This window comes from Pelodiscus sinensis, chromosome 13 (assembly GCF_049634645.1).
Source record: "Pelodiscus sinensis isolate JC-2024 chromosome 13, ASM4963464v1, whole genome shotgun sequence".
NCBI lineage: Eukaryota > Metazoa > Chordata > Testudines > Trionychidae > Pelodiscus > Pelodiscus sinensis.
This window is the reverse complement of record NC_134723.1, coordinates 29159355-29182996: the sequence shown is the minus strand read 5'-3', so window position 1 is coordinate 29182996 and position 23642 is coordinate 29159355. Positions and strand designations below refer to the sequence as shown.

At 41.3% G+C, this 23642-nt stretch overlaps 1 protein-coding gene across 1 annotated transcript in view; it reads left to right on the top strand.

The window, feature by feature from the left end:
• The first annotated feature begins 1834 nt into the window (after positions 1-1834).
• VSIG1 (V-set and immunoglobulin domain containing 1) overlaps positions 1835-23642 on the top strand; it is a 37985-nt gene continuing 16177 nt past the window's right edge. The window contains exons 1-2 of the mRNA XM_014580128.3: positions 1835-2197; positions 7527-7687. Coding sequence (XP_014435614.2) covers positions 2149-2197; positions 7527-7687 — 210 coding nt within the window. The 5' untranslated portion in view covers positions 1835-2148. The remainder of the gene's footprint in view (positions 2198-7526; positions 7688-23642) is intronic.

Sequence of the window (23642 nt, the reverse complement as noted above, 5' to 3'; positions counted from 1 at the left end):
AACTAATCTACATGGCTCCGTTGATGGAGCCATGTAGTCTAGACATACCCATACAGACCCAAGTTCAGGAAAGAGTCTAAAATGACAGCATGATGGATAGAGATGATCTAATCAAACCACGAGGTACAGGGTGATGGGTGGTATCTAAGAAGCTCAGAGGGTGGTAACCTCACAACAGCAGAGGGTGGCAACCTGATACGTCAGCAGTGAGGTACAATTTGTTTGTACCTGTATATAAAGTGGTGTCTTGGGGGGACAGTCTTCTTATGATGTAGGGGGCAGTGGAAATTTCCCACTGATTGAGTCATTCCAGGGGGACAGGGAGGAGGCATGAAAGAGCATCAAATATTTGGCACAGGGAGGCAGCACACCTCTTGGGTGCTGCCATGTGTTGCCTATGCTCAGCCATGCTCCCTGCATGAGAGTCAGAAGACAGAGAGGCATTTGGGTTATTAAATGACAAGGGATTAGAGGAGGATACAGAACCTTTGGGCTATCCAGATATATTTTGACCTGCAGATAGGGACAGCAATTTTTCTTGACCTCTTCTGGAAAATTACTGATTGCTGAATGGAGCAGTAATTTAAGTGCTCCTAGTCAGATTCGCTCACATCTGATCGCCTGTAGCGATAGACATAGATTACCACGCATGCACCTGGAGCCCAGTATTCGCAAAGTTTCAGGGAGAAACTTGAGTCTTGGGGTTTGGTTCATGCTGGCTTCCTGTTTCCCATCTATATATGTGTCCTTATGCATAGGAGAAATGCAGCCTGCCCTCTTCCATGCATCCACCTAAATATACAGAGTTGCATAAGTGGAAACAACTCTAATCATCACAATATTTGATTCTGAATCAATATCAACTCAGGTGGATGGAATAAAGAACAGAGAGCCAGGTCCTGCAAGAGTTGGAGCGCACGCAGCTCCTGGTGAATTTCACTGACTCCCAGGAGGTGGTCAGCCCTCAGTAGCATCAGGCCCCTTGTGTGGATCGTTATCATTAATAGAACACTCAATGCTCTTATAGCACTTTGCCGCCACAGGATGCAGTGTTTTACAAAGATGGGTGAGCATGATTATCCCCATTATTACATGTGGGGAAACCAAGTCACAGAGAAGCTCATTGTTACTAGTAGAGCCAGGAATAGAACCCAGCTCTTCAAGCCCTAAGCTGTCCACTGGACTACCTTGCTCTCCTCCTAAGTTATCTAGGAGGACTGAATATCTAGCCAGACTCGCTCAGAGACTTTGCTGAAGATCTGTCTGGGTGTAGTTTGATCTGCAAGGAGGCTATGTCCCTTTGGAACTTGCCTTGATGGATGATGATGATGATGATGATGATAACTGTAACAAAACAAAATAAAGTCATTGTGCAATTTTCTTATCAAATCTGTCAGCCCCATACATGGATCAAAATTGATTATATTTCAGTATTTTTTTAAAAAAGTCTCCTTTAATTTTATTTTAGGCTGGTGTCTCTTGTATGGGCCCCCTCTAGACATTTGAAAGCAGAGTTATTCATGAGGGCACAGTGTAGCATTTCTTTGTATTTATGGTTAATCTAAGCACTATGTACCATATGTACAGATGTTAGTCTCTTAACATGTGTATTATATACTTTTTTAACATTAGCTTCAACCCAGTACTGCACATTTCCATTTTTCAAACATACTCAAAGCATTATCACTACAGAATCCATTTTTCAAAACAAATTATTGATTTTTTTCTTAATGAGGAATTATGGCCAAATTCTATCACCCTTATTCACAAAGGGCTAAATTCTGCTTGCTATGCTCATGTTGAGTAGTACTTTACGAAGAGTCCCAATGGAGTATATGTAAAGTCAGGTACTGCTATGGCATGAGGAAGGGCGGTAGAACCCACCCTTATGCGATTTGCAGAATTTTAGGGTTTATTATTAACAAGTGTCCCAAGTGAACACGCCCCTTGAGCTGGTTTTAACTGAACAGTCACAACCTACTCTGAGAAAGGTCTACATATGATTAAGGAAGAAAACGAAAAAGCCTGTTGACTCGTTGATACGCTGCTGATAAGAAAAACAAAAAAAACCACTTAAAAAAAATCAGTTGCGTTTTAGTCCATGTAAGCAGCAGCCTCAGGGTTCTTTCTCTGCAGACTTTTGAGAAGATGTTTGCAACAATGCTGAAGATATTTGCAATTATAGCAGCCCTTTCAGGTGAGAAAAACAAACAACATAACTAAAATAGGAGATTAACTTTGCCAGCAAAATAGGAGTACATGAGAAATTTACTTCTGGCTAGAATGAAAACTGTGGGGATGATGCCAAAGAACGTATCTTGTGGAATTGTAGCAGTTAGAATAGTGATTTAGTATTTTGTCTTTAGGATACTATTTTATCATTACCTATAGTAAATTAATGCTTCGTTGCTGTAAATTGAGTAGGAGGCAAGAGTACGTTTTAGCATTTTCCAGACATCTCAAAATTAAACTTGGCTTTTGTCTTGTTTCTATGGGCTATATCCTTGGGAAATAATGACTTGGCAAAGTTAGGCCCATATTTAACTTTAAGTCCTTTAGACTTTATTCATTCTACTCACAAACTTAATGTGAAATATATATGTAAATCATTGTGCAATGTAGGACTTATACGATATATTAAGGCTTATAATATATTGTTTAAAAGAGATTGAATTATGCTGAGCATGAAGGAATAGACTTGTAGGAATAGACATTAGAAGCTTGATCCTGCGAGATTCCAAGCACATTCCATTCCCGCTGAAGAAAATGGAAATTGAGAGTACTCAGATGAGTCTCAGCATCTTGTAAGATAAAGCCTTAGAGATGCCATTATTTTTTCTGGGGATCACATGAACAATTTAAGCAGTTACTCCCAACTTGTGTTTATCATACACAAGTCTATTTTTCTTTCAAGTATTGCTAGTTGTTTTGGAAATGCAAAGCAACTAAATGTTAGTAGAAGGATTCAGTGAAACTATTTGGTTAAAATTTAAAAATACAGATTTGTGTTTCAAATGGTGCAGATGTTCAGTATTGAAATCAGACTATGTATGCCAGTAGGGAAGATCTCTGCAACTGCCAGTATCAAGATAGGAAAATTACATTTATCTTGTTAAAAGACCAGGTGGCTGAGGTAATTTTTCTTTTGTTCTTTCATTCTTGACCAACTTCTGTTGGTAAAAGAAACAAGATTTTAGCTCTGCAGAGCTCTTCTTCAGGTCGGGGAAAGACCTGTCACAGAGTATCACAGCTAAATACAGGTTGAACCTCTGAAAACCAGTACTCTCTGGTCCAGCAATATCTGTGGTCTGGTAGGATCATGAATGCTCCTGAACCAGAAAGCCTGGGAGCCTAATGGTAGGAGGGCCAGCGGGGCTAGAGCCTCACAAAAGTGCTGGGGCTAGGCTGGAGAGCCCCTGCAGTCCATGGCAGCATGGGGTTGGGGACCAAAGAAGCCTGGACCAGCAGCGCAGGACTGGAGAACCCTGGCAGTCCACGGCAGCATGGACTCAGGAAACCATGGCAGTGTGGAGCCAGGAGCTGGAGAAATCCAGCTGCTTGCAGCAGCATTGGGCTGTGGCTGGAGAAGTGAAGCCGGGGAAGCTTCACCGCCTGTGGCAGCGCAGGTCCAGAGAACTGTGGCAACACAGGGCTGGGAGCTGGAGAGCCCTGAATGTCCATGGCAGCCCGTGGCTGAGATGCCGGTGGCAGCAAGGCGGACAGCACGGCTGGGGAGGGGAACCAGAGGCAGGGGACTGGCTGGCTTGGGGCTGGCGGCAGAGGATGCCTCCCCTCATCTGGAAAATTCTCTCGTTTGGGACTAGTCAGGTTCCAACATTGCTGGACCAGGGAGGTCCAACCTGTACAAGGTGGGACAGATCATGAAGCATAAGGAGTTAACTCAGGTTACAAAAGCCCCTTCAAAATGAAGTGGGCAGTTAACACCTCTGCATTCTTAGGACAAAAGGAGAGTGAGATCACGTCTGTACTACATCTTTTGTTACTCAGGGGTGTGAAAAAATGCCCCTCGGCAACATAAGTTACACGTACAGTATTGCTGCTATGGATGGCACTATGTCAGTGGGAGACGTCCTACCAGCCTAGAGCTGCTACACAAATAATCTTGCAGCTGCACAGCGGCTTTGGTAGAATACTATAGGCATGGCCTTAGTAGGTTACAGATTGTTGTAATGAGTTTCTCTATTGCATCTGTTTCTCTACTGCAACCATGATTTTTGGTGCGTAGCAGAGTGCTTGTCTTCCTGCTTAGTATCTTACTGTTAAAAACTATATATTAACTTTTTTCTGTAACAAGGAAATCTCTCATAGTTATGCGATAAAGCATATGAACAGATTAAATACTTGTAAGGAAAGGCTCACAAGTTTGAGCAGATAAGCTTTCTCACATGAGTAGTTCTTGAGTTTTTCTCATTGGCTACCCGCATGAGCAAGGATTATGTGACTGATCCTGCACTTGTTTAAGTTAATGGCAAAGCTCCCATTGATGTCAAATGTTGCTGGATCAGGCTCTTCAGGTCCAGTTCTCCAAACACAATGGTGAGCACTCGCTTGTTAACAGCACTGGCTAAGAGCAGTTGCACTGGATGAAAAAGATTGGTGGGTTGGGACCCTACATGGTTAATAGGGTTGGTCGGAATATTTCCAGCTCAAAGTATTTTCATTGAAATATGCTAATTCATTGCAGTCAAAACATGGTGCAGAGGTATATCGATGTTAACAATGGTTTTGACAGGAAGGTTTCTGAGGCCCAGCACTCTCTGGGCCCTTCTGACTACAGTGGCAGGAGAGGGAGAAAGAGAGAGAGAATCGGAAACCAGACATTTTGATGCCAGGCTGTTTCATGAAAATGTTTGGAAGATTTTGGCTTTGTTCTAACACAGAATAAAAACCGATTTAAAAACCTTGAAAGTTGTCTCAGAACAGAATTGTCATCCTCCAGCCAGCTCTAGGGGTTAATACCAAAGAGGATAGCTTCACACAAACACCCAGAGGGATGATGTTATTGAATATTTATTTTATGCTAGTAGAGAGGTCCCTGTGAGGATTTCAATCCTCAGTAAGAACAGTGCTGTAAAAACACATAGGAAGACATAGTCCCTGCCCGGAAGAGTTTAGAATTCATTTATAAAATATTTTCACTCTTTGCAGTATCTCATGAGGAAAGAATATTTATATAATTAAAATACCTCAGAATCTATGAGATTTCTTTTCACACTATGAATCATTCCCTAGCCTCTGTCAGGGTGACAGGGAATGGATGAGTCCCTTGAGGATTACCTGTTCTGTTCATTTGCTCTGGGATATCTGGCATTGGTCACTTTCAGAAGACAGGATACTGGGCTAAATGGAACTTTGGTCTGACCCAGAATGGTCATTCTTACGTTCTTATCATACCATGGATTATTTGAGCAAAATGCCCTATTGATGTTTGTGAAGAGTTTTGTTTAAAATTTAGTGGCAGCCACCCTAAAGGGAAAAAAAGAACAAGTATTCCTTCAAAATAAGAATATCTTGAACTTAGTACCTCAATTAATTATAAATGGAACAATCCCATCTAGAGTATTTTTTTAATACAAAATTTTCACTCCACTAATTTTCACATAAGAAACTAGAGGAGCCTTATATTTTTCTTTAACACGGAACATTTTCAGAATGGACAAATGCACCATCAGAATCTTAAAGCTGTAGCTTGAAAATTGAGTTCAAAAGTATAACAAAACCCAACTCCAATGAACTGCTTTACTTGAATGATTTATTTTTGACTGACAGATGAAATGCACATTAGCTCATTGCCTTGTATAACTTTCTGGACTCAATTCCACACTCCTTTCCAACTCTGATATGCCTTAGTGTGATAACTAGGTACTCAAGAATATGTGACCAAACCTAGGCTTTGAAGGATTAAATTTTTACTTGTAAATGTTGGCAAATGTCAATTTTGCCATACATGCACAAATCAATGAAAACATATTTCCCTCGATAATAATTGAAATTTACAGATAGAAGTAAGAAAAATGCTGCTTGAGTACTTTTTTTGAATTTCAGCATCTACAGTCATTAAATTATTGTCTGACTGCCGCATAATTGCCCTAAGATTGTGGAATTGATAAAAACAAAAAATAATGCTTATAAAACTGAACATCTGTTTTAATTACAGTAATTATTTTTAAAAATCAAATTTTGCCAACCCTCTCATGCCCATTGTGTACCAGTAATGTATAAGTCATACAAGAATTATTGACAGAATTACTGAAAAGTATGCAAATTATTATGTTCCAACTCTGTTATTTTTAATTGCAATAGACACTTTTAATTGTGTACAATATATTATTTATTTTTGACCTCCACGCTATTTGTTTCACATGCTATGTAGTTGATCAGTTTTACAGAATTCCTTTAACCCCAGAAGGGGAAAACACTTAAAAAAATGAGAACTTGCCCATAAAAATAAAGCTGTCTCCCCACAACCTCAATATATCAACTCTCTATCTACTAGAAAAATAGTTGTAAATAATACTTAGTGCTTTTTACATTTTTGAACCACCTAATTAGCTCTTGCCACCTGCTGCCCCCAGATTCCATTTGGGAACAGTGCAAATGCACAGCTGTGCACTGGAACCTTGAGAAGCACTTCAAGAAGCTAAGCTATTAGCAGGGAAGAACTGAGAAAGGATGCTTGGATTCTAGGAAAATAGGTTCCACAGATTAGAGGAACCAGGTACAGCAGCGACTCAGGGCGGGAACTGGCCTACTTGACCCTTGGTGACAAATGTAAAAGAGATCTATGTTGCCTGGGGATGAGGGTGAAGATGACAAGGGACCCAAATCCACTAAAAAATTTTTTTAAAAGAAAAATAAATCTAAGTTTCCTAGGCTTGGTCTACACAACACTGTTAATTCTTTCCCAGCTGAGCGTACTCTGCTGCCTGGAAGTAAGGGAGAGCTAGAAAATCACTGAATAATCTCGCTGGGAAATAAACGTGCATGTTCCAGGCAGCAGAGAGCACTCAGCTGGGAAAGAATTAACAGTATTGTGTAGACCAAGCCTAGGAAACTTAAATTTATTTTACTTTAAAATATTTTTTTTAGTGGATTTGGGTCCCATGTCATCTTCATCCCTCCCCAGCTACTAAATCTAGAACACTCACCCCACCACCTGGGAAAACAGTATTGAACCTATCATAGGTCCTTGCAGGGCAGTGGGGAAGAAGGGGAACCAGTCCAACAGAACTCAAAGCAGTGTTTCTTAGAGTGAGTTTACACTGCACCCTTACCTCGAAATAAAGTGCTATTCTGAAGTGTCCCTTAACCCTCATGGAACAAGGTTTACAGGGATGTTGGAATAGCAAACCCATTATATTTTGAAATAACAGGCATGCTCAAAAGATGCAGAATAGCTATTCCGGGATACTTCCAGTATCCTGAAATAGCTCTGCAGTGTTGATGTAGCCTTAGTGGGCAGCAGCTTCAGACTGATCTCTCTTCACAATGCTTATTCCTTGCAGGCCACATCAATGGCGTGACTGTAACAGTGCCCCAGAGCATGGTGAATGTCACTGTTGGTGGAAATGTCACTCTTCTCTGTACCTACAAAACAACTGGGCCTCTGGATTCACTTTTCATTCAGTGGAGTTTCTACAGTGCTAAAGAGAAACAACATGAAACAGTAAGGAGAGATTTAAAAAATATATATATTTAGCTATTTAAATATATATGTAAAGGTATGTATTGTCTATCGTCCATATATTACTCCCATTGCCAGAATATCCTAAAATCTTTAATGGATTCATCCTCACAATACCTCTGTGACGTAGGAAAGTGCTAATAGCCCCATTTTACAGATGGCAACTGAGGCACAGAGAGACTGACTTGCCCAAGGTCACACAGGAAATCTAGGATGGAGTAGGAAACAACCCAGATCTCCTGAGTCTCAAGCTAATACCTTAACCACTGTCTGTCTGTCTGATGTTGTTTTGAACACCATAGGTTTTTATTTTTCTGATTTAAGATATTGGTAGGATCTAGGAACTGAAAAGAACTAGAGTTTCATATAGTGGGAGGCATCTGTATTCCCCATTTTAAGGGTAAAATGAAATCTCTTTTCCCCAGGACTCATATCCCCACATCACTATAAAGTTTTCTCCATGTGCGGCTGGTATCCTAGGCGGGGGCAGGTAATGCCTTCCCAAACTGCCAGCCTGGCCCCCATCTACACTCCACCCCAGGATGCCTACTTCTCTGGGGCCAGGAAGACTAGGGCCACATCCCCTCCTCCCTTCCCGGGGCTGGGAAGGCTGAAGCCGCATGCCCTCCTCCCTCCCTGATACTCTGGGGCCGGTGAAGCTGGGGCTGCGCCGCTCACTGTCCTTCCTTCTCTTTCTCCAGGGCCAGGGAGGCTGAGGCACATGCATTCACCCTCGCTGTGGTGGGGAGGGGGTATGGGGAAGTGGTTTGGCTCCCATGGAGGATGGGGCCTTGTCAGAAGGGGTGGGGCTGGGTGCTTGCCTCCCCCAGCCTTACCTTCAACAACCGCCCATGGTCTTTTCATAATATTATTCAGTGTAATTCCACAGGAAGCATTCTGCTAACTTCAGCACAGAGTGGGAAGATACTAGTCAGGGTTTGTTCCCTTCAAAAGGACAGAAAACATGTGATCAGTCACTAAGCAAAAATTCATTGGTGGGAAAGCCCTGTTCAGTACCTCTCAGCAGCACGAAGGCATCGCAGGAGCAGCAATATTCAAAGACATAATGTTTAACACCAGCAGGACCCCCAGATCATCTGTACTCCATACTCACCAGTGGCTAAAAGCAAACCACAGCTACCCCTAATCTATAGGCACATGAAACCTGACAGACAGGGGAGCTATGGTTATTCTGACGTGCAGGGGAAATAGGATATGGGAGCCAATGCACTGGTTTTCCCACCTCTGTGTGCCATGGGACTCCTTCCCTCCCACCTTCTGTCCCTCCAGAGGCTAAATATACTCTGCAATGTTTTTGTGCAAAACCAGCTGTTTGCACAAAAACCCACGGAGCGTCCACACCTCAAATGCACTTTTGTGCAAGTACATCGACAGTAAAACGGCAGAAGAGAGGGCTTTTTCTGGTGTAGGTAAACCTCCTTTTATAAGGCATAACACCTTTTTGCACAAGAGTTCTTGCGCAAAAAGGCAAGTGTGGATGCTCTGCAGGGGTTAATTGTGCAAGAAACCCCTATGGGAAAAAGCACAGGTGCTCTGAGGGCCATTCTGTGAATGGATGTCAGCAGGGGCGGCCCATGCATATAGCCAACTCGGCCGTCGCCTAGGGGACTGTGTTAAATGGGGCGCCCAATAATGACATCACGCCATTGAGGGCTGTGGAGGTGGAGGCGCCGATCACACATTCCGCCTGGGGTGCCAGCTGCCAGCAGCCCGCCTCAGGCTGCCCTTGGCCATCAGAGCTTTCTTGCACAAGAGCATCCATGTGGTGTGGATGCTCTCTTATGCAAAAGCACATCACTTTTGCGATGTGCTTTGAAGTGTAGACGTGCTCTTGCACAAGAAGCCTGTAGTGTAGATGTAGCCAGAGTGTAATGTTTTGAGGTGAGGATAGAGATCCATCCACAATCCCGGTACAGTTGAAGGGAGGGTGCACAGCAGCCTTTGGTAGCAGGGAAGAGACCATTTTCCTGTCAGGGCGTGCACACATTTGAACAAGCAGATGACCATTCCCTGTTACTCTCCTCTGCAGCTCTAGTACATGGCCCTGCAGAATGCTTGGGTGGCTGGTGATGTGTGTGGACAACTTCCTATCCATCCATGCTTTTGCAGCTACCCCGGCCTTCTTCAGATGTCAGTTACTTCATCTTCTGTGTAGTAGAACCATTTTCAGCTCCCACTCCAGTATAAAATATCGGGTTGTGGCAGCAGGTGTTTTGTGGTCGTCAAGAGACTTCTAAACATGGTCTGTATATGTCACGGTTACTCTTAGATCAGTATTTCTTGCTTCATGGTTACATGCAGACCCCATCCCATGAGTTTCTGAGCGTCCTCAGTTCCCTCCAATTTCAGTAGGTGTTTCCTTTTCTCAGTGCCTAGCAAGACTGAACCAATAAGCAGCCACCTTTTCTTTGTATGAAGAAATGGTGACTAACTGTGTCAGTTCACTCTTTCTGTGCCCATGAAATACTGAGCTCTAGTGCCATGTTGTGGCACCTAGATACCCAGTCCCTTTGTCTCCTTGGCACAAATTTTGCTTTTTTACTAACATTTTTATTCCAGAAGCTTTAGGGGGTAGCCAAGTTAGTCTGTACAGGATAAACTGATAGAACTTTATAGACTAACAAAACATGAAGATAGTATCATGAGCTTTCATGGGCACAGCCCACTTCTTCAGATGACCGGAGTTTAGAGTTTAGAATGTGTAGACCCAAAATAAATAGGGGAGAATGAAGGGGGGCGGGAAACAAGGAGCAGAGGGTATGAAAATATCAAAGGGAAAAACAGGAAGACAGAACTGGCCATCAGTAAGCCCCTGAAGACTGGATAGTTAAAACAAAGCAGATAAGGATCAAAGGCAATAGATAGGAAGGGTACTAATGCAGGAATTTACACAAAGCTGTTTGTACCTTCATTGAATGTTAGGTTGATAATGTCCCAACCATCCCTCATCACGACTGAGGCCATCAGCATGAGACTTGAACTTGAGGATGATTTGTAATTCCAGTTCCAGAAATTCAGAGTTCTTGCTTTGGTGTTATAACTGAGGGTTAATTTAAATAGATGGGGTGATTTAATAGATAGGTAATATTGTGGTTGATCACTTTCACTGTTATACACTGTAAATGATATGCACTGGCAAACTATACCTGGATTATAAATTCCTTGAGACAGATATTGTCTGTATTTTGTGGATTGTATAGAATCTAGCACATCATTGGCATCAAACAAGGATAATAATATACATGGTTGAAAGAAATAGCAATTTAAAATTGAAGTAAAAGAACTACCTGTCGTGCTAGACCAGCAAATAATAATTTGATAGCAAATATATCAGTGAGAAATGCAATTATGAGCCCAACCCCGCATCCCTTAATTTATCAAGATATGTATATCATGCATCACCATAACTTATAAACTCCAAGAGTGACGAATGTAGACATTGCTCAGACCAGTAATTCTGCTATCATTAAGATTGTTCCTGTACAGGTTGTAGGATCGGGTTCCATGAGCTAAAGGCAGTTGTGTGTTTTGTGAGCCCTGTATCATATGATACTTCAGTAGTCTGGTACATTCTACTAAAAGCTTAGGGTACGTCTAGACTACAGGCTTTTGTCGACAGAAGTTTTGTCGACAGATACTGTCGACAAAGCTTCTATCAACAAAGAGTGTCTAGACTACATTCGGTTCTGTCGACAAAGCAAGCTGCTTTGTCGACAAAACCCTGTAGTCTAGACACAACCCTAGATGCAATAACACCTTCTGTCGACAGAACTCTGTCGACAAAAGGCGTTATGCCTCGTAAAATGAGGTTTACCAGCATCGACAAAACTGCTGAGTTCTGTCGACGTTATGTCGACAAAACTCTGTAGTCTAGACACACCCTTAGTTTTGCATTCAGACAGAAATTACAGCATGTGCTACTAGATATGTTTAGAAACCAGAACCTGTATTTTGTGTACATTAAATAATTAATGCAGAAAAACAAACAATGAAATATATTTTCTGTTCAAAACTCAAGAAAAATGAACAGGTCGATGTTCAAAGAAACAGCTTTGGGCTGAGGGGCAATCAGAATCTTTCAAAAGATTCAGGCATGTGGAACTGGTGGTGAGAAAACAGCACCTGAAGTTTCTGACCAGAATGTATTGAGAGTGGCTCAGAAAGTCACTACAAGAACAAAGTGACCAAGATCCTCAATGGTAGAAGAATTGCAAAGGTTAAGCTTCCTTAGGCTTCATCTTCTGCACTTACACACTTGGAGCTCCCATGAGAGCTAGTGCCCACCAGGAGGACTGCATGAAAAACTAGTGGGGAAAATTACATCTGACTTTCCTCCTATCAAAAACCAATTTCATAGTAAAGTCATTTTAATGTCATACCACACCACAGGCATCTTTGTAATGGAGGATGTGCAGTTTCATTAGATGAAGTGGAATGTGGAAAGTCTAGTATCTAATCCTGTTCTCATTGAAATCAGAGGCAGAACCTCTTTCAGCTTCCACATCAGTCTAATTAGGACTTTAGGCACAATCCTGCAAACACATACAGACTTCCTTTGACATCAGTGGTCCTACTACTGTTTGAAGTCAAGCATGTGTATGTGCCATTAATGCAGGATTGGGATATTACTCTTTTTCTTAAATGCTTTTAACTGTTTGTCTAGCCCTGAATGTTAGTTGGAGCCCTTCACAATAGCACTGCAATGCCTTACAGTTTTAAGCAAATAGAATATAAAATTAATTATGCAAATAATGGGAAGGGGTTGAAGGAGTATGAATAAGGTCGGTGGATTTTCACAGAGCTATTTGGAACATATACCCTTTAAAAGAAACTCTTCATACTACATATTTTAATATGAAATTAGTTTTTCAATCTTTCCTGAATTGTACATGTATCTTAAATTAAATTTCATATTATACTTTGATCCTCATCATCTGTTACTATTAGACAAAGAATCCATGGCAATGATACGTCAGCTCAGTGTTTATAGGGTTTGTAAGCAGAATATAAAAATGGTATAGGCTAAATAGAACAGTTTGGGTAATTCATCTTATATTAAAAATTCTGTGGTTCTGAATTATACCTGTGCTATTCTCTATTGTATGTATTAACCCATTGGCAAAAGTTATCATAACATACATACAGTAGAACAGCACTATACAAGAGTACATTAAATCCATCAATAATGTAGCTTGTGCTATGCATTATAATGGTCATAAAATTGACCCATGTTGTCAGATTTCAAGTCAAAGCATTTCCCATTAAAACTTTTTTTTGCATTAAAAATGGCCTTTTGTCCTGAATAAAATTTTTTGTGGAACACAATTTCATTCCAAATGTATCATTTTTTCAAACACCCAACAAAAACTAATAAAAAACTAACCCTACAACACATAGCCTTGAATTTTTTCCAGTTTTCACATTTTAAAAAAGCCAAATCATTTTTGCAAAAAAAAGTTTTTCCTTTCTTCTCTTCAAAATCATCTGCAGGGAATATTTATCTTTCCCCATTCACTTGTAATTTTAAATATCTCTGACATTTTTAGCAAATTGTTAGACATGATAAGGAGGATCACATTCTACACTAGTTACTCATGTGGCAGAACTACTTGTCTGAGTAAGAATAAGCACATTTTGCCTGAAATGTATAACACATACAGAGAAATTATCCTGAGCTGGTTGTAAATCAACATAGTTCTATTGATTTGAACAGAACAATGCTGATTTATAGTTGTCCACTTGTTTCCACAAGTGGCACTGAGTACTAGAGGAAATTCTGTAAACTTTAGGTTTGATTAAGGAAAATTATGTATCATTAAACAAGATCAGTGTCTCAAGGCATCTCTTAAAGTTGCCTTATCTGAAAGATATAAAATGATGCTGCCTTGAGCTATCATTGCTCTCATTTTAAAAAAGACACTATTTTAGAGCGATGGCCAAAATATATACCATATGGATATTGGGGTGCTATTATTGTAGAATATTGTGGTAACTCTTTTAACTGTAAGGCTGGGTCTGGCCCTAGCCCTAATGAAATCAGTGAGTCAGGAGTGCTACCAGTGTTAATTTAAGGTGTAAGAGTATATAATGATTATACCTGACCTTGGGTAAATAGTGCTGCTGGTTCACAGACTGCATTCAGAATGATCCCATTCTGCAAAGTTGCAAGGCTTCTTTTGCTATTTATTCTGGTGTTTTCATATCCTGTTCTTCTTTGCCAGCCATACAAAGGGCTGGCCACAGGTGCTAGAGAGTTAAAAGCAATGGCAGTTGAACAGGAGAAGATGAAATACCACAAGCAGGCTGCACAGAGACAACGCGATGAGTACGGGTGCAGCAAGCTGTATAATAGCAGGTGTGAGCAATGAGTATTTCATAGCAAACACATCTATACATAAAGTGTGACTCTGGTTCTCCTTTGCTAAGTAGGCCATGGCAAAATAGAACACCTCACCTAGTTCTTATCCTAAGAAGTTTCTTATCTCTTGGGCACTGTGTTACACTATTGAGTGCAATATGCATGAATAGAAATGAGATGTTAGTTTTTGTACTGATAATAGAAATGTAATAGGTTCCCCATCTTACAACCAAACATTGTAAATGTAAAATTAACAGTGTGATACCAATGATTATTCAGCTGCTTTTTCTCTTTTCCCCTGATCAGCATAGCTTTGCAGTCACTGTACCCTGTACTTTGATAGTGGTTTCCAGCTGAGGGAACGGGAGTTAGGTGCCTTAATACCTAGGTCATACATCACGTCAGTGGCGCAACCAGTGTGCAAACCAGAGCCCCAATCCTTCAAAGACTTACAGACATACATAACTTTACAAATTCTGCATGTAGCCCACTGATTCCAACATTAAGCATTTGTATAATAGCTTCAGAGGGGTAGCCAAGTTAGTCTGTGAGACTACTTCTACACTGCAGGCTTTATGCACAAGAATGGCTGTTCTTGCGCAAAAACTTGCAAAGGATGTACACTGCATGCTTGTTCTTGAGTAAGTAAATCTACAATACAGCATCAGAAAACAGGGCTTCTTCTGGAAGAGTTATTCCTCTCCCCATGAGGAATAAGCCCTCTTGCACAAGAGAACTTCCACAAGAAGGCAGTGTAGACAGGCAACATGAATTTATTGCGCAAGAAAGCCCTATGGCTAAAATGGCCATCAGAGCTTTCTTGCGCAAGAGAGCATCTACACTGCCATGGACGCTCTTGCACAAAAGCACCTCTCTTGCACAAAAACACATGGCAGTGTGGTTGCGCTCATGTGGAGGACTTTTTGCACAAGAACTCTTGCGCAACAGGAAAAACTTAAAAAACAACAAATAGTCTGGTAGCACCTTAAAGACTAACAAAACATGTAGATGGCATTATGAACATTGTGGGCTCTGCCCATGAAAGCTCATGATACCATTTGTATAAAGCTTGGAGATGGGAAACCCAGTATCCTGATGCTGCAATTGGCTCTGCACCAGCAGAGCCTGACTTAATTCTGCCACATGAAGTCACATATACAGTCAGGGCTGAAATCTCTTGACAATTGAAGTCTATTCTTAAATTATGTGGTAATGCCCCCAAGATAGATTAAATATGTGCAAGGTGGAATACAGAAGAGATTGTGTGGCTAGTCAAGCTGTAACTAGTGGAATACTACTGATAGCCAGGTTAAGTTAAAATATTAGAGGAATGATGGAAATGAATTTGACCCTTGCCATTAAGCTGCATGTTACATTATATTTAGTGACAGCATTTTCATTTTATACAAAACCAAGCTTGACTATTTGCATCACTGTCTTTGCAAAGGACCAGAAGAGAAAGTATTTTAGCAATAGGTGAAATTAATATTATTTTACATTTAATTTGTCAACTTTCATCCTGAAAGAAAACAAAATTCTTCCTGCTTCCTTACTATGAACAAACATCACTAAAGCAGAGCCACTTCTGGGGCAAAGGGGACCACTAACTGGAAGATAACATACTGCACATTGCACAACAGCTGGGGAGGGGAGTTTTTGGTTCAGGACATGATCTTCTGAAGGATTCTGAGACATCTTTCAGCAGTGTGCTGTTTGCACATATAAAACACTGAAAGCAGGAATATCCATCCCCTGACCCAGGGTGCTAAAAGTTGTGGCCATTTTTCATCCTCCTAAAACCCCATCGGCCTTCAACAAAGGGAGACCGACAGCACTCATTGAATAGCCTGTTAATGTTACTCCTTTGCAGCCTGGTGGGCTCTGTGCTGAGCTATAAGAAACACTCCCTGAGGGGCTATTCATGCTACCTCCACTTCACAGTCAGTTCCAGTTCAGGGAGTGAGACCCACCAACAGGGAATCACACCAATGTCTCTTGCATAGCTCTATAGACAGCTTACTAATTAGGCCCTCTCCATATTATAAGAAAACTTCTCTTGGGCAGAGCCCATTTTTAAAATTGGATTACTCAAATACAGATTTTGTTGGCCTGTACATGGGACTTAGATCACTGAGCTGGCACCACTGGACTGTTCTATGCAAAATGGAAATAAAACAGGTTCTAATTATGAGGGATAGGGTCAGACAGCGATCTGAGTTGTAACAGAGTCATACTGGGATAACACCACTACTGGAAATGGAAGTACTGGTTGAAATTCTCTAGTCCATCGCTTTCTGGTCTGGCAACATACATGGTCAAGCATGATTTTAGTTACCTGGATGTCCATTTATCATGGGCATAGCCACGTTTCCCATGGTCCCATAAAGTTTGTTTACAGCCACCAGTCCTGGCTCTCAGTGTTCTGTGCTGTTATTTATTTCTAATTTACCCCTCAATGTCTACTAAGAGCCCAGTAAGCAATGGAAATGTTGGCAATGCTGATAAGGGATATTGACCCTCCATGGTTTGGCAAATTCTATAGTTCCGCACTGGTCAGGTCCTGAGGATGCGGGACTAGGGAGGTTCAATCTGTATTCTATATTGAAACTAGCATAACCAATTTCATCAAAGCCAGTGAAGTTATCCCTGATTGACACTGGTGGAACAGAGATCAGAATCTGGCCTGTAAAACAACAAGAAAAGTGAACCACAGTTTTGGAAAAAAGCAGAAGTACCAAGACTCTAGAGAGAGACAGGAACCAAAAGGTGATCAGGCTTTATTTGCAGTGCTTAGAGCAAACAATTACATTATACACTTGGTTTGTGCAATGTTAGACATAACTCAATAATAATATAATGGACCCACACTTTACAGCTCAAGGTTTAAGACATATTGTGAAACAAGAGTCTGCCTACAAATGCTTCTGAACTACCCCGCCTTTATAACGCTGAAAACTTCATGGATTTTTTCAGAGCAGCTGTATAGGGAGGGTGGTCTGTGTTTTTATGTGAACATTTGAAGTCACATTAAACTCTTAGACCAGCACATTTCTACTCAAATACAGCATGCCCCGTGCCGCAATATTCAGAGTATGGATGAAAAGTCAGTCAATCATTGTCAAAAGATGGTCTATGTGACAGATGCACGGGGAAGATGTAGCTGGAAACACCAAGTAAGTAAAAATAATCTTCAATAACTACACCGTTTCATTTTTTTACCAGCATGGAACAATAGAAATGCTCTTTATTGAAAGCCTAATGCTAATACAATAACTGAGGTGATATAAATGCCCTCTTTTGACTTTTGTTTTTGCTCTGATTTTTATTTCACTTTTCACAGCCTGAACATCAAAGTTATTGGGATGTAGTTTTTGTTTTTCCCACAGCAACTGTATGTGGCTGAACCAGTGCCTCACCTGCATGGTATTCTGTCCAAAGGGCAGTACAACATCAGCCTCTGCACTGCATCTGGACAAGCTGGGCTTGAATTTGGATTTCCCCACCAGGAATCAAGGGTTCACATTCTGATGAGATAATAGTGCAAGTTGTAGGTTGTGCTGCATGCTTTCCACATCACTGCACTAAAGAGAGGCAGCTTCATAAACAGAAAAGCACAAGAATTGGATGGGAAACTGACGGTTTAACTTTTTCAGTACAATCTGTTCTTCAGAACCCCAAACAGCCGCAGCTACCACACACTCTTGGTACAAGTGCTTTACAGGGCAAGAACTAATTTCTGCTCCCTCCTGCCTATGCGCTGACAGAGCACCATTTGTGGGAATGTAAATAGACCCATAGTGTTGTTCCATGCCAATGGAGTTCAGAACAGCCACCATAAAACAAGATGTAAGGTCATGTTCTGGTCTGGCAGGAGGGACATAGAAGATCTCAAATGTGAATGCAGAATTTGTTTCCTCTGAAATATCCACAGAAGCAATCTAGTGTTTTATCTCTAATCCATATACCTCCAGAACGCCTTTGGACATCAAGTGGGATTTTTCCCTCCAATCTGAGTAGGAAATAGTCACTGTATATTGAAGTTTAATGTGCAGGAAAACCCTGTTTCATGCTTGGTGCATGGCAGAAATTAGTCAGGAACATTTCAGCCACATGGATGTGCCATATGACTCAGTAAGGCTCAATCTTCAAGCCTTTCTGGCACCACTGAAAGGTGGCCAATGGCTGATTTGCATCCCTGATTTCCAAAGATTTCAGCCTTCCTCTGTCTCCTTGTTAAAAGGTTCTTAAGATGCCCCCCTCAAATTCTGACAACATGCAGCAGAAACAAGAGGCCTGCAGTCATAATTAAAATTTCAGCAATGCAGGGTATATGAGTCCTATCATTCTCTGGCAGATCACAGGCTAAACAAAAATGCATGCAAAAAGACACTATAGCTGCCAAAGGTAACTGGCATCAAATCCCAATCTCATGCAAATGATACAATCCAGAGTAACTTTAACACTGCATGACTGAATTCAGAATATGGGCTTCAATCTATGATAAGCAATTAAGCCTATGACATTTGATTTTTAACTGGTGTGTAAGATATTTAAAGGGAATAATTGCCAAATACATCTTTCCTACTGTTTTTTAATTCCCATTTAGACTCAGACCCTAGTATGATGCAAGGGCATCAGAATAATAAAGAGGTTGATATGGTTCCTCTCTGCCTTTATTTCTGACGTGAAAAAGAATCTAGCAAAGTAATTAGGGAAAAGGCTAACTAGGAAGTGATGAAACAGCACAATGTGGCTGGATCTTCTGCTCTGCTGGAAGTTTGCAAGCCTAGTAACATAGAATGAAATAGTAAGGGGGGGGGGGCTGGTGGTTTTCATCACAGGTCGTGCCTTGGAATTGCATCATCATAAAAGAACTGGGTGGAGCAAGAGGAAAGAAGTGGGACAAGAGAAGAAAAGTATCCATGACCCCAAACAAGTCTATTGGGAACAAAACAAAATATGGGGGAGCTAGGGTGAGATGGTACAGGGGCACATTCCCAGACCCCTTTGAATAAATGCTGCCATGCAGACTCAGCTGAGATGGATAAATACACATATAAAATGAAGCCACCGTTCTCCTCTGAAAATGAGGAAATACCTGATGCAATTGCTTCTGTTTGAGGGGAGAGGAAACTGATGGAGGCAAGTCTCTTCTTCGCTGAGCAAGACAGAGATTCAGAAGGGGCCAGATACACCTGCGAGAGGAAAGAGTTGGATTGAGGACTCCAAACTGAGATTACTCATTCTCCACCATCGCTACTGCTGACTCTTCTGCTGTCAAGCAGGGAGCCCCAGCAAATCCCCACATGGGCTCAGCTTTGCCTGTTGAGCCCAATTTAGATGAGTCATCATCTCACCAGCCACAGAGGTGGGAGAGCCAATATGTGGGAGAGGGCGCTGGCTTTCTTAAGCCAGTGGGAGGGAATGGAGGGAGAAGTTGTGCGTCTTCATGCCCTCCCTTATTTCAACCCGTTTGCAGCCCAAATCACAAGCAAAACCACAAGAATGAATTGCTACAACAGCCTGCAAAACATGGTCCACTGAATTCTTCTCTCATTTCACCAAGGTAAATGAATCTCTCAGTTCTACCAACTCCACAGACTTTGGTCAGCAGGGAAGGAAAAATGTTGGGGAGCTGGATATGAAGTCCCTTTGATAGCCAGGCAGATGCTTTCCTGGAACCAGGGCCATTTGGCAGAGGCTATGCATGAGAGATTGGACAAATGAAAAATACTTCTAGGAGTGAGAAATGTGTCCGTTCATCAATTCACAGATGAGTCACCACAAGCATCTGTTCGTGTGAAAAATGGAAAGGCTTCATTTCTTCCTGACACACGTATCAGCAAACTAACCTCCAATGAGAAGAAGCACAAATACAGTGTGTTATGAATGTTTTACTGACTAGGAAATCATTTCACCAGTGCCCACACACTCAGCTCCTCAGATTTGACCAATGTTCCTCAACTAGAGCATGGTGCAGGGACATAAACTGAGGTCTCCTCTGGCAGCACTAAGCATATTTTCTTTTCTCCTTTTATGAAAGTCATTAAAACCAAGGTGATGCAGGAAAAGATGGTGCCCAGGTTCTGGGCAGCTGTTGTACTACATGTGCAACAGCCAGCCTCAAGAAGGACCTTTCGCCTCCCCCTCATCGGATTGGTTCAAGACCATCATAGTGAGGGAGGGCCCCAGCTTCATAGTTGCTTGAACACCTTGCACTGGTTAATCAGTGGAATGTGATCCAATTGTTGTTAGTGTAGCAACAGATGGACAAGGTGGCAGAAGTATCAACAGCCCTGCTCCTACTTCATGTCAAAATAGGGCAAAATGCGCTTTGGCTAGTCTGTGACTCTGGGCAAATGCTCCAGAAATCTGCTGTAGGTTACTGATGTGCCTGTTGTGTTGTTTCATGTGGATTCTCTGGGAGCCTCATGTACTTCCGTAGCCATCATAATAGACTATTCCATGTTTTTTAGTAGCAAGAATGTCGCCCCCCCCCACCCTTTCTCACCCAAACACACCCACACACATTGTCTAATTCTCACACTGATTTTACACTGGTGTCATTCCATCAACTTCATCACAATTGTTCCTGAATAACACAGGGGCAAATGGAATCTGAATCAGGCGCTTTGGGTCTGAGTTGCATATAACAAGATTATCATGTGATGGATAACATTTTATGAAGACTCCATCCTGATCATATAGCTGGATTTAGGTCTTTGGAAAGCCATTGTTGTTTTTTCCCCTGTATGTCTCCAGACTCTTAGAAAAATATTCTGAACATGCCCTAACTTTATTTACTTATTTAGTTTACAGGAAAATAAATTTTATTCTGTGTTTTGTGGCATGTCAAAGATGCTCTTGTCAAAACCACTCTCTTAAAGCAAAAGGTCCATTTTCCCCTTGGCTTGGCAATTTTTCCTTTTAGATAGTCTCAGAAATGAAGTTTGGCAAGATACAAACTTAGGGTCAGATTCTCTGTGTCACTTTTGTGCCTCCCATATTCTGGATTTGGTCCATGGCCTGCTGTAACCTGTGCTGTCTTGCAACAACCCATTAGGGACAGAAAAGCTTGGCCGCGTCCAAGGAACACATCTGCTTTTTCAGAACAGTTTCCAAAAAAGCAGATGTGTTCTTTCAACATCCCTGTATTCCTCTTGTGGAGAGGAATAAGGGATGTTAAAAAAGATGATTTTTTTCTGAAATTTGGCTGTGTGTAGATGGGCCAAATTTCAGATAAGACTTTTTCAGAAAAAAAGTGGAAAAAGATACGGAAATTGCAGTTTGCAATTTGCGTATCTTTTTCTGACTTATCTTGGCAGCGTAGACATAACGTGAGTGTTTCAATTAACCCCCTTGAAGATATTACAGAAGACTGAAACTTTTTAGTGGAGATGGCCAGCTTTTTACATACAAAACGTTGTGTTTTTTTTTTAAAATGAAAAATGACATCCATGAAAATGGGCATTTCTGCAAGGAACTGTCAATTTTCCAGGAAATGTTTGGGATGGTTTAACTCTTGAAAACACTAGTCTGGGAGGTAAATGGAAAAATATTAGCTGGAACACATAAACATTTGCAGTAAAACCAGAACATTTTGTGGGAAGTTCTCTGAAAACATCCACTCATGTAGTGGCAGTCAAAAAAGCAAGCAGAATGTTGGGGACCATTAAGAAAAGGATCAGTAGTAAGTCAGAAAATATCACACTGCCTCTATTTAAATCCATGGTATGCCTACAACCAGAATTCTGTGTGCAGCTGTGGTGGCCTCACCTCAAAAAAGATATATTGGAATTGGAAAAGATTCAGAAAAGGGCAAAAAAATTATTAGGGGCATGGAATGGTTGGCATACGAGACAAGATTAAGAAGACTAGAACTTTTCAGCTTGGTAAAGAGATGATGAAGTGAGATATGACAGATGTCTATAAAATCATGACCCATGTTGAGAAACTAGACAAGGGAGTGATATTTACTCTCTCTCAATACAAGAACTAGGGATCACCAAATGAAATTAATAGACAGCAAATTTAAAATAAACAAAAGGAAGTATATCTTCATGCAATACACTGTCAATCTGTGGAACTCCTTGCCAGTGAATGTTGTGAAGGCCAAGGCTCTAACATAGTTCAAAACAGAACTATGGAGTATAGTTCCATTAATGGAGAAGAAATAAAGAGCTGACCAGATCTACTTTCAGGTAACTTTGTCACATTAGAGATATGACACCAAAATGGATCTCGCTCACTATTTAAAAGGGGAGCAGAGTCAGAGGAAAAGGACGATCTCAAGGGTTAGATAGAACCTGAAATAAGTTTTGTAAACATTCACATTTTGGCTCTTTGTAAGACAGAGTTGCAAAATTTGGAAGAACAGCATTAAAAACCAGCATTTTAAAACAAACTATAAAATATTCTTTTTGAATGCACCTGTTTAAAATCAGCAATTAAGTAACAGCCTATTAATTGAAGCATAACATTTTAAATGAAGTTTCCTGCATACAAAATCTACTCAGACCCCGGCATAGAATATATATTTTGTCACTAATAACAGCATTGTTCAGCCTTTTCAGTATTTATCACTTTTCCTCGGGGTGACACATAAATGATACAGTCCCCGGGGCAGAGCTCGCTGGTTGCCACCAATTCCACTGCTGCCAGGGCTGGAGGTCCCCAGCCACTGGGGTCAGAGCTCCGCCTAACTGCCCACCACAGCTGCCATGGGGCTCCTGGCTGAGTCACCGCCTTCCCCTCTCTCTCCCCTCCACTTCCCCCCAGCTATGCTCCTGGCTCTGCCACCAGACCTCCCTGTCCCTGGGCTCTGTGGACCAGCAACATCCATGATCCACAGATGTTGCCAGACCAGAGAGTCCCAGTTTAGGAAGGTACAACCTGTATTGTACAGCAGGTAACCTGAGTTTTGACATTCAGTGAAAATCTTATCATTGTATGAACCAATTGTATGTTGGCAGTTTTGGGGTGTAGCTTGCCTTAAGCTAATAAAGGCGTCTAGATAACATTGATTAAAGACTTCAGTCAACACTGTGTCAGGGTACACAGATGTTGATTTTTTATTCAGAATATAATCTTCAGATCTGCAAGGCAAATGGAATTGTGCTTATTGTCTGGGGGGTAGGGATTCATGAACTAACGCTGATTGGAAATCTTTGTCAAAATGTAATTTTGATGAGTCAGAAGCAAATGAAACTTGACCAACATTTGTGAAACTTTCCCACATGTACTTTTCAACCACTTCTAGTAATAAGTCAACGGTCAGTCCATCAGTGACAAATATTACTGTATGCTTGTTTGTGAAATACATTTGATAGGAAAGATGCTATACTAAATAAGGATCCAATCCAGTAAACACTGCTGGACATATTTTTACTGCTAACTACCACGGGAAGACCCACTAAATACTATGGCTGTGAATGGTTAACTGTTAACCATGCCACACAGGGCTGGCCTTACTATGAGGTGAACTGAGGCAGCTGCCAGAATGTAGGTGGGGGGGAGAGGGCAGCCACTAGGACCCAGAGTGTAGAAAATTGTGTCTGC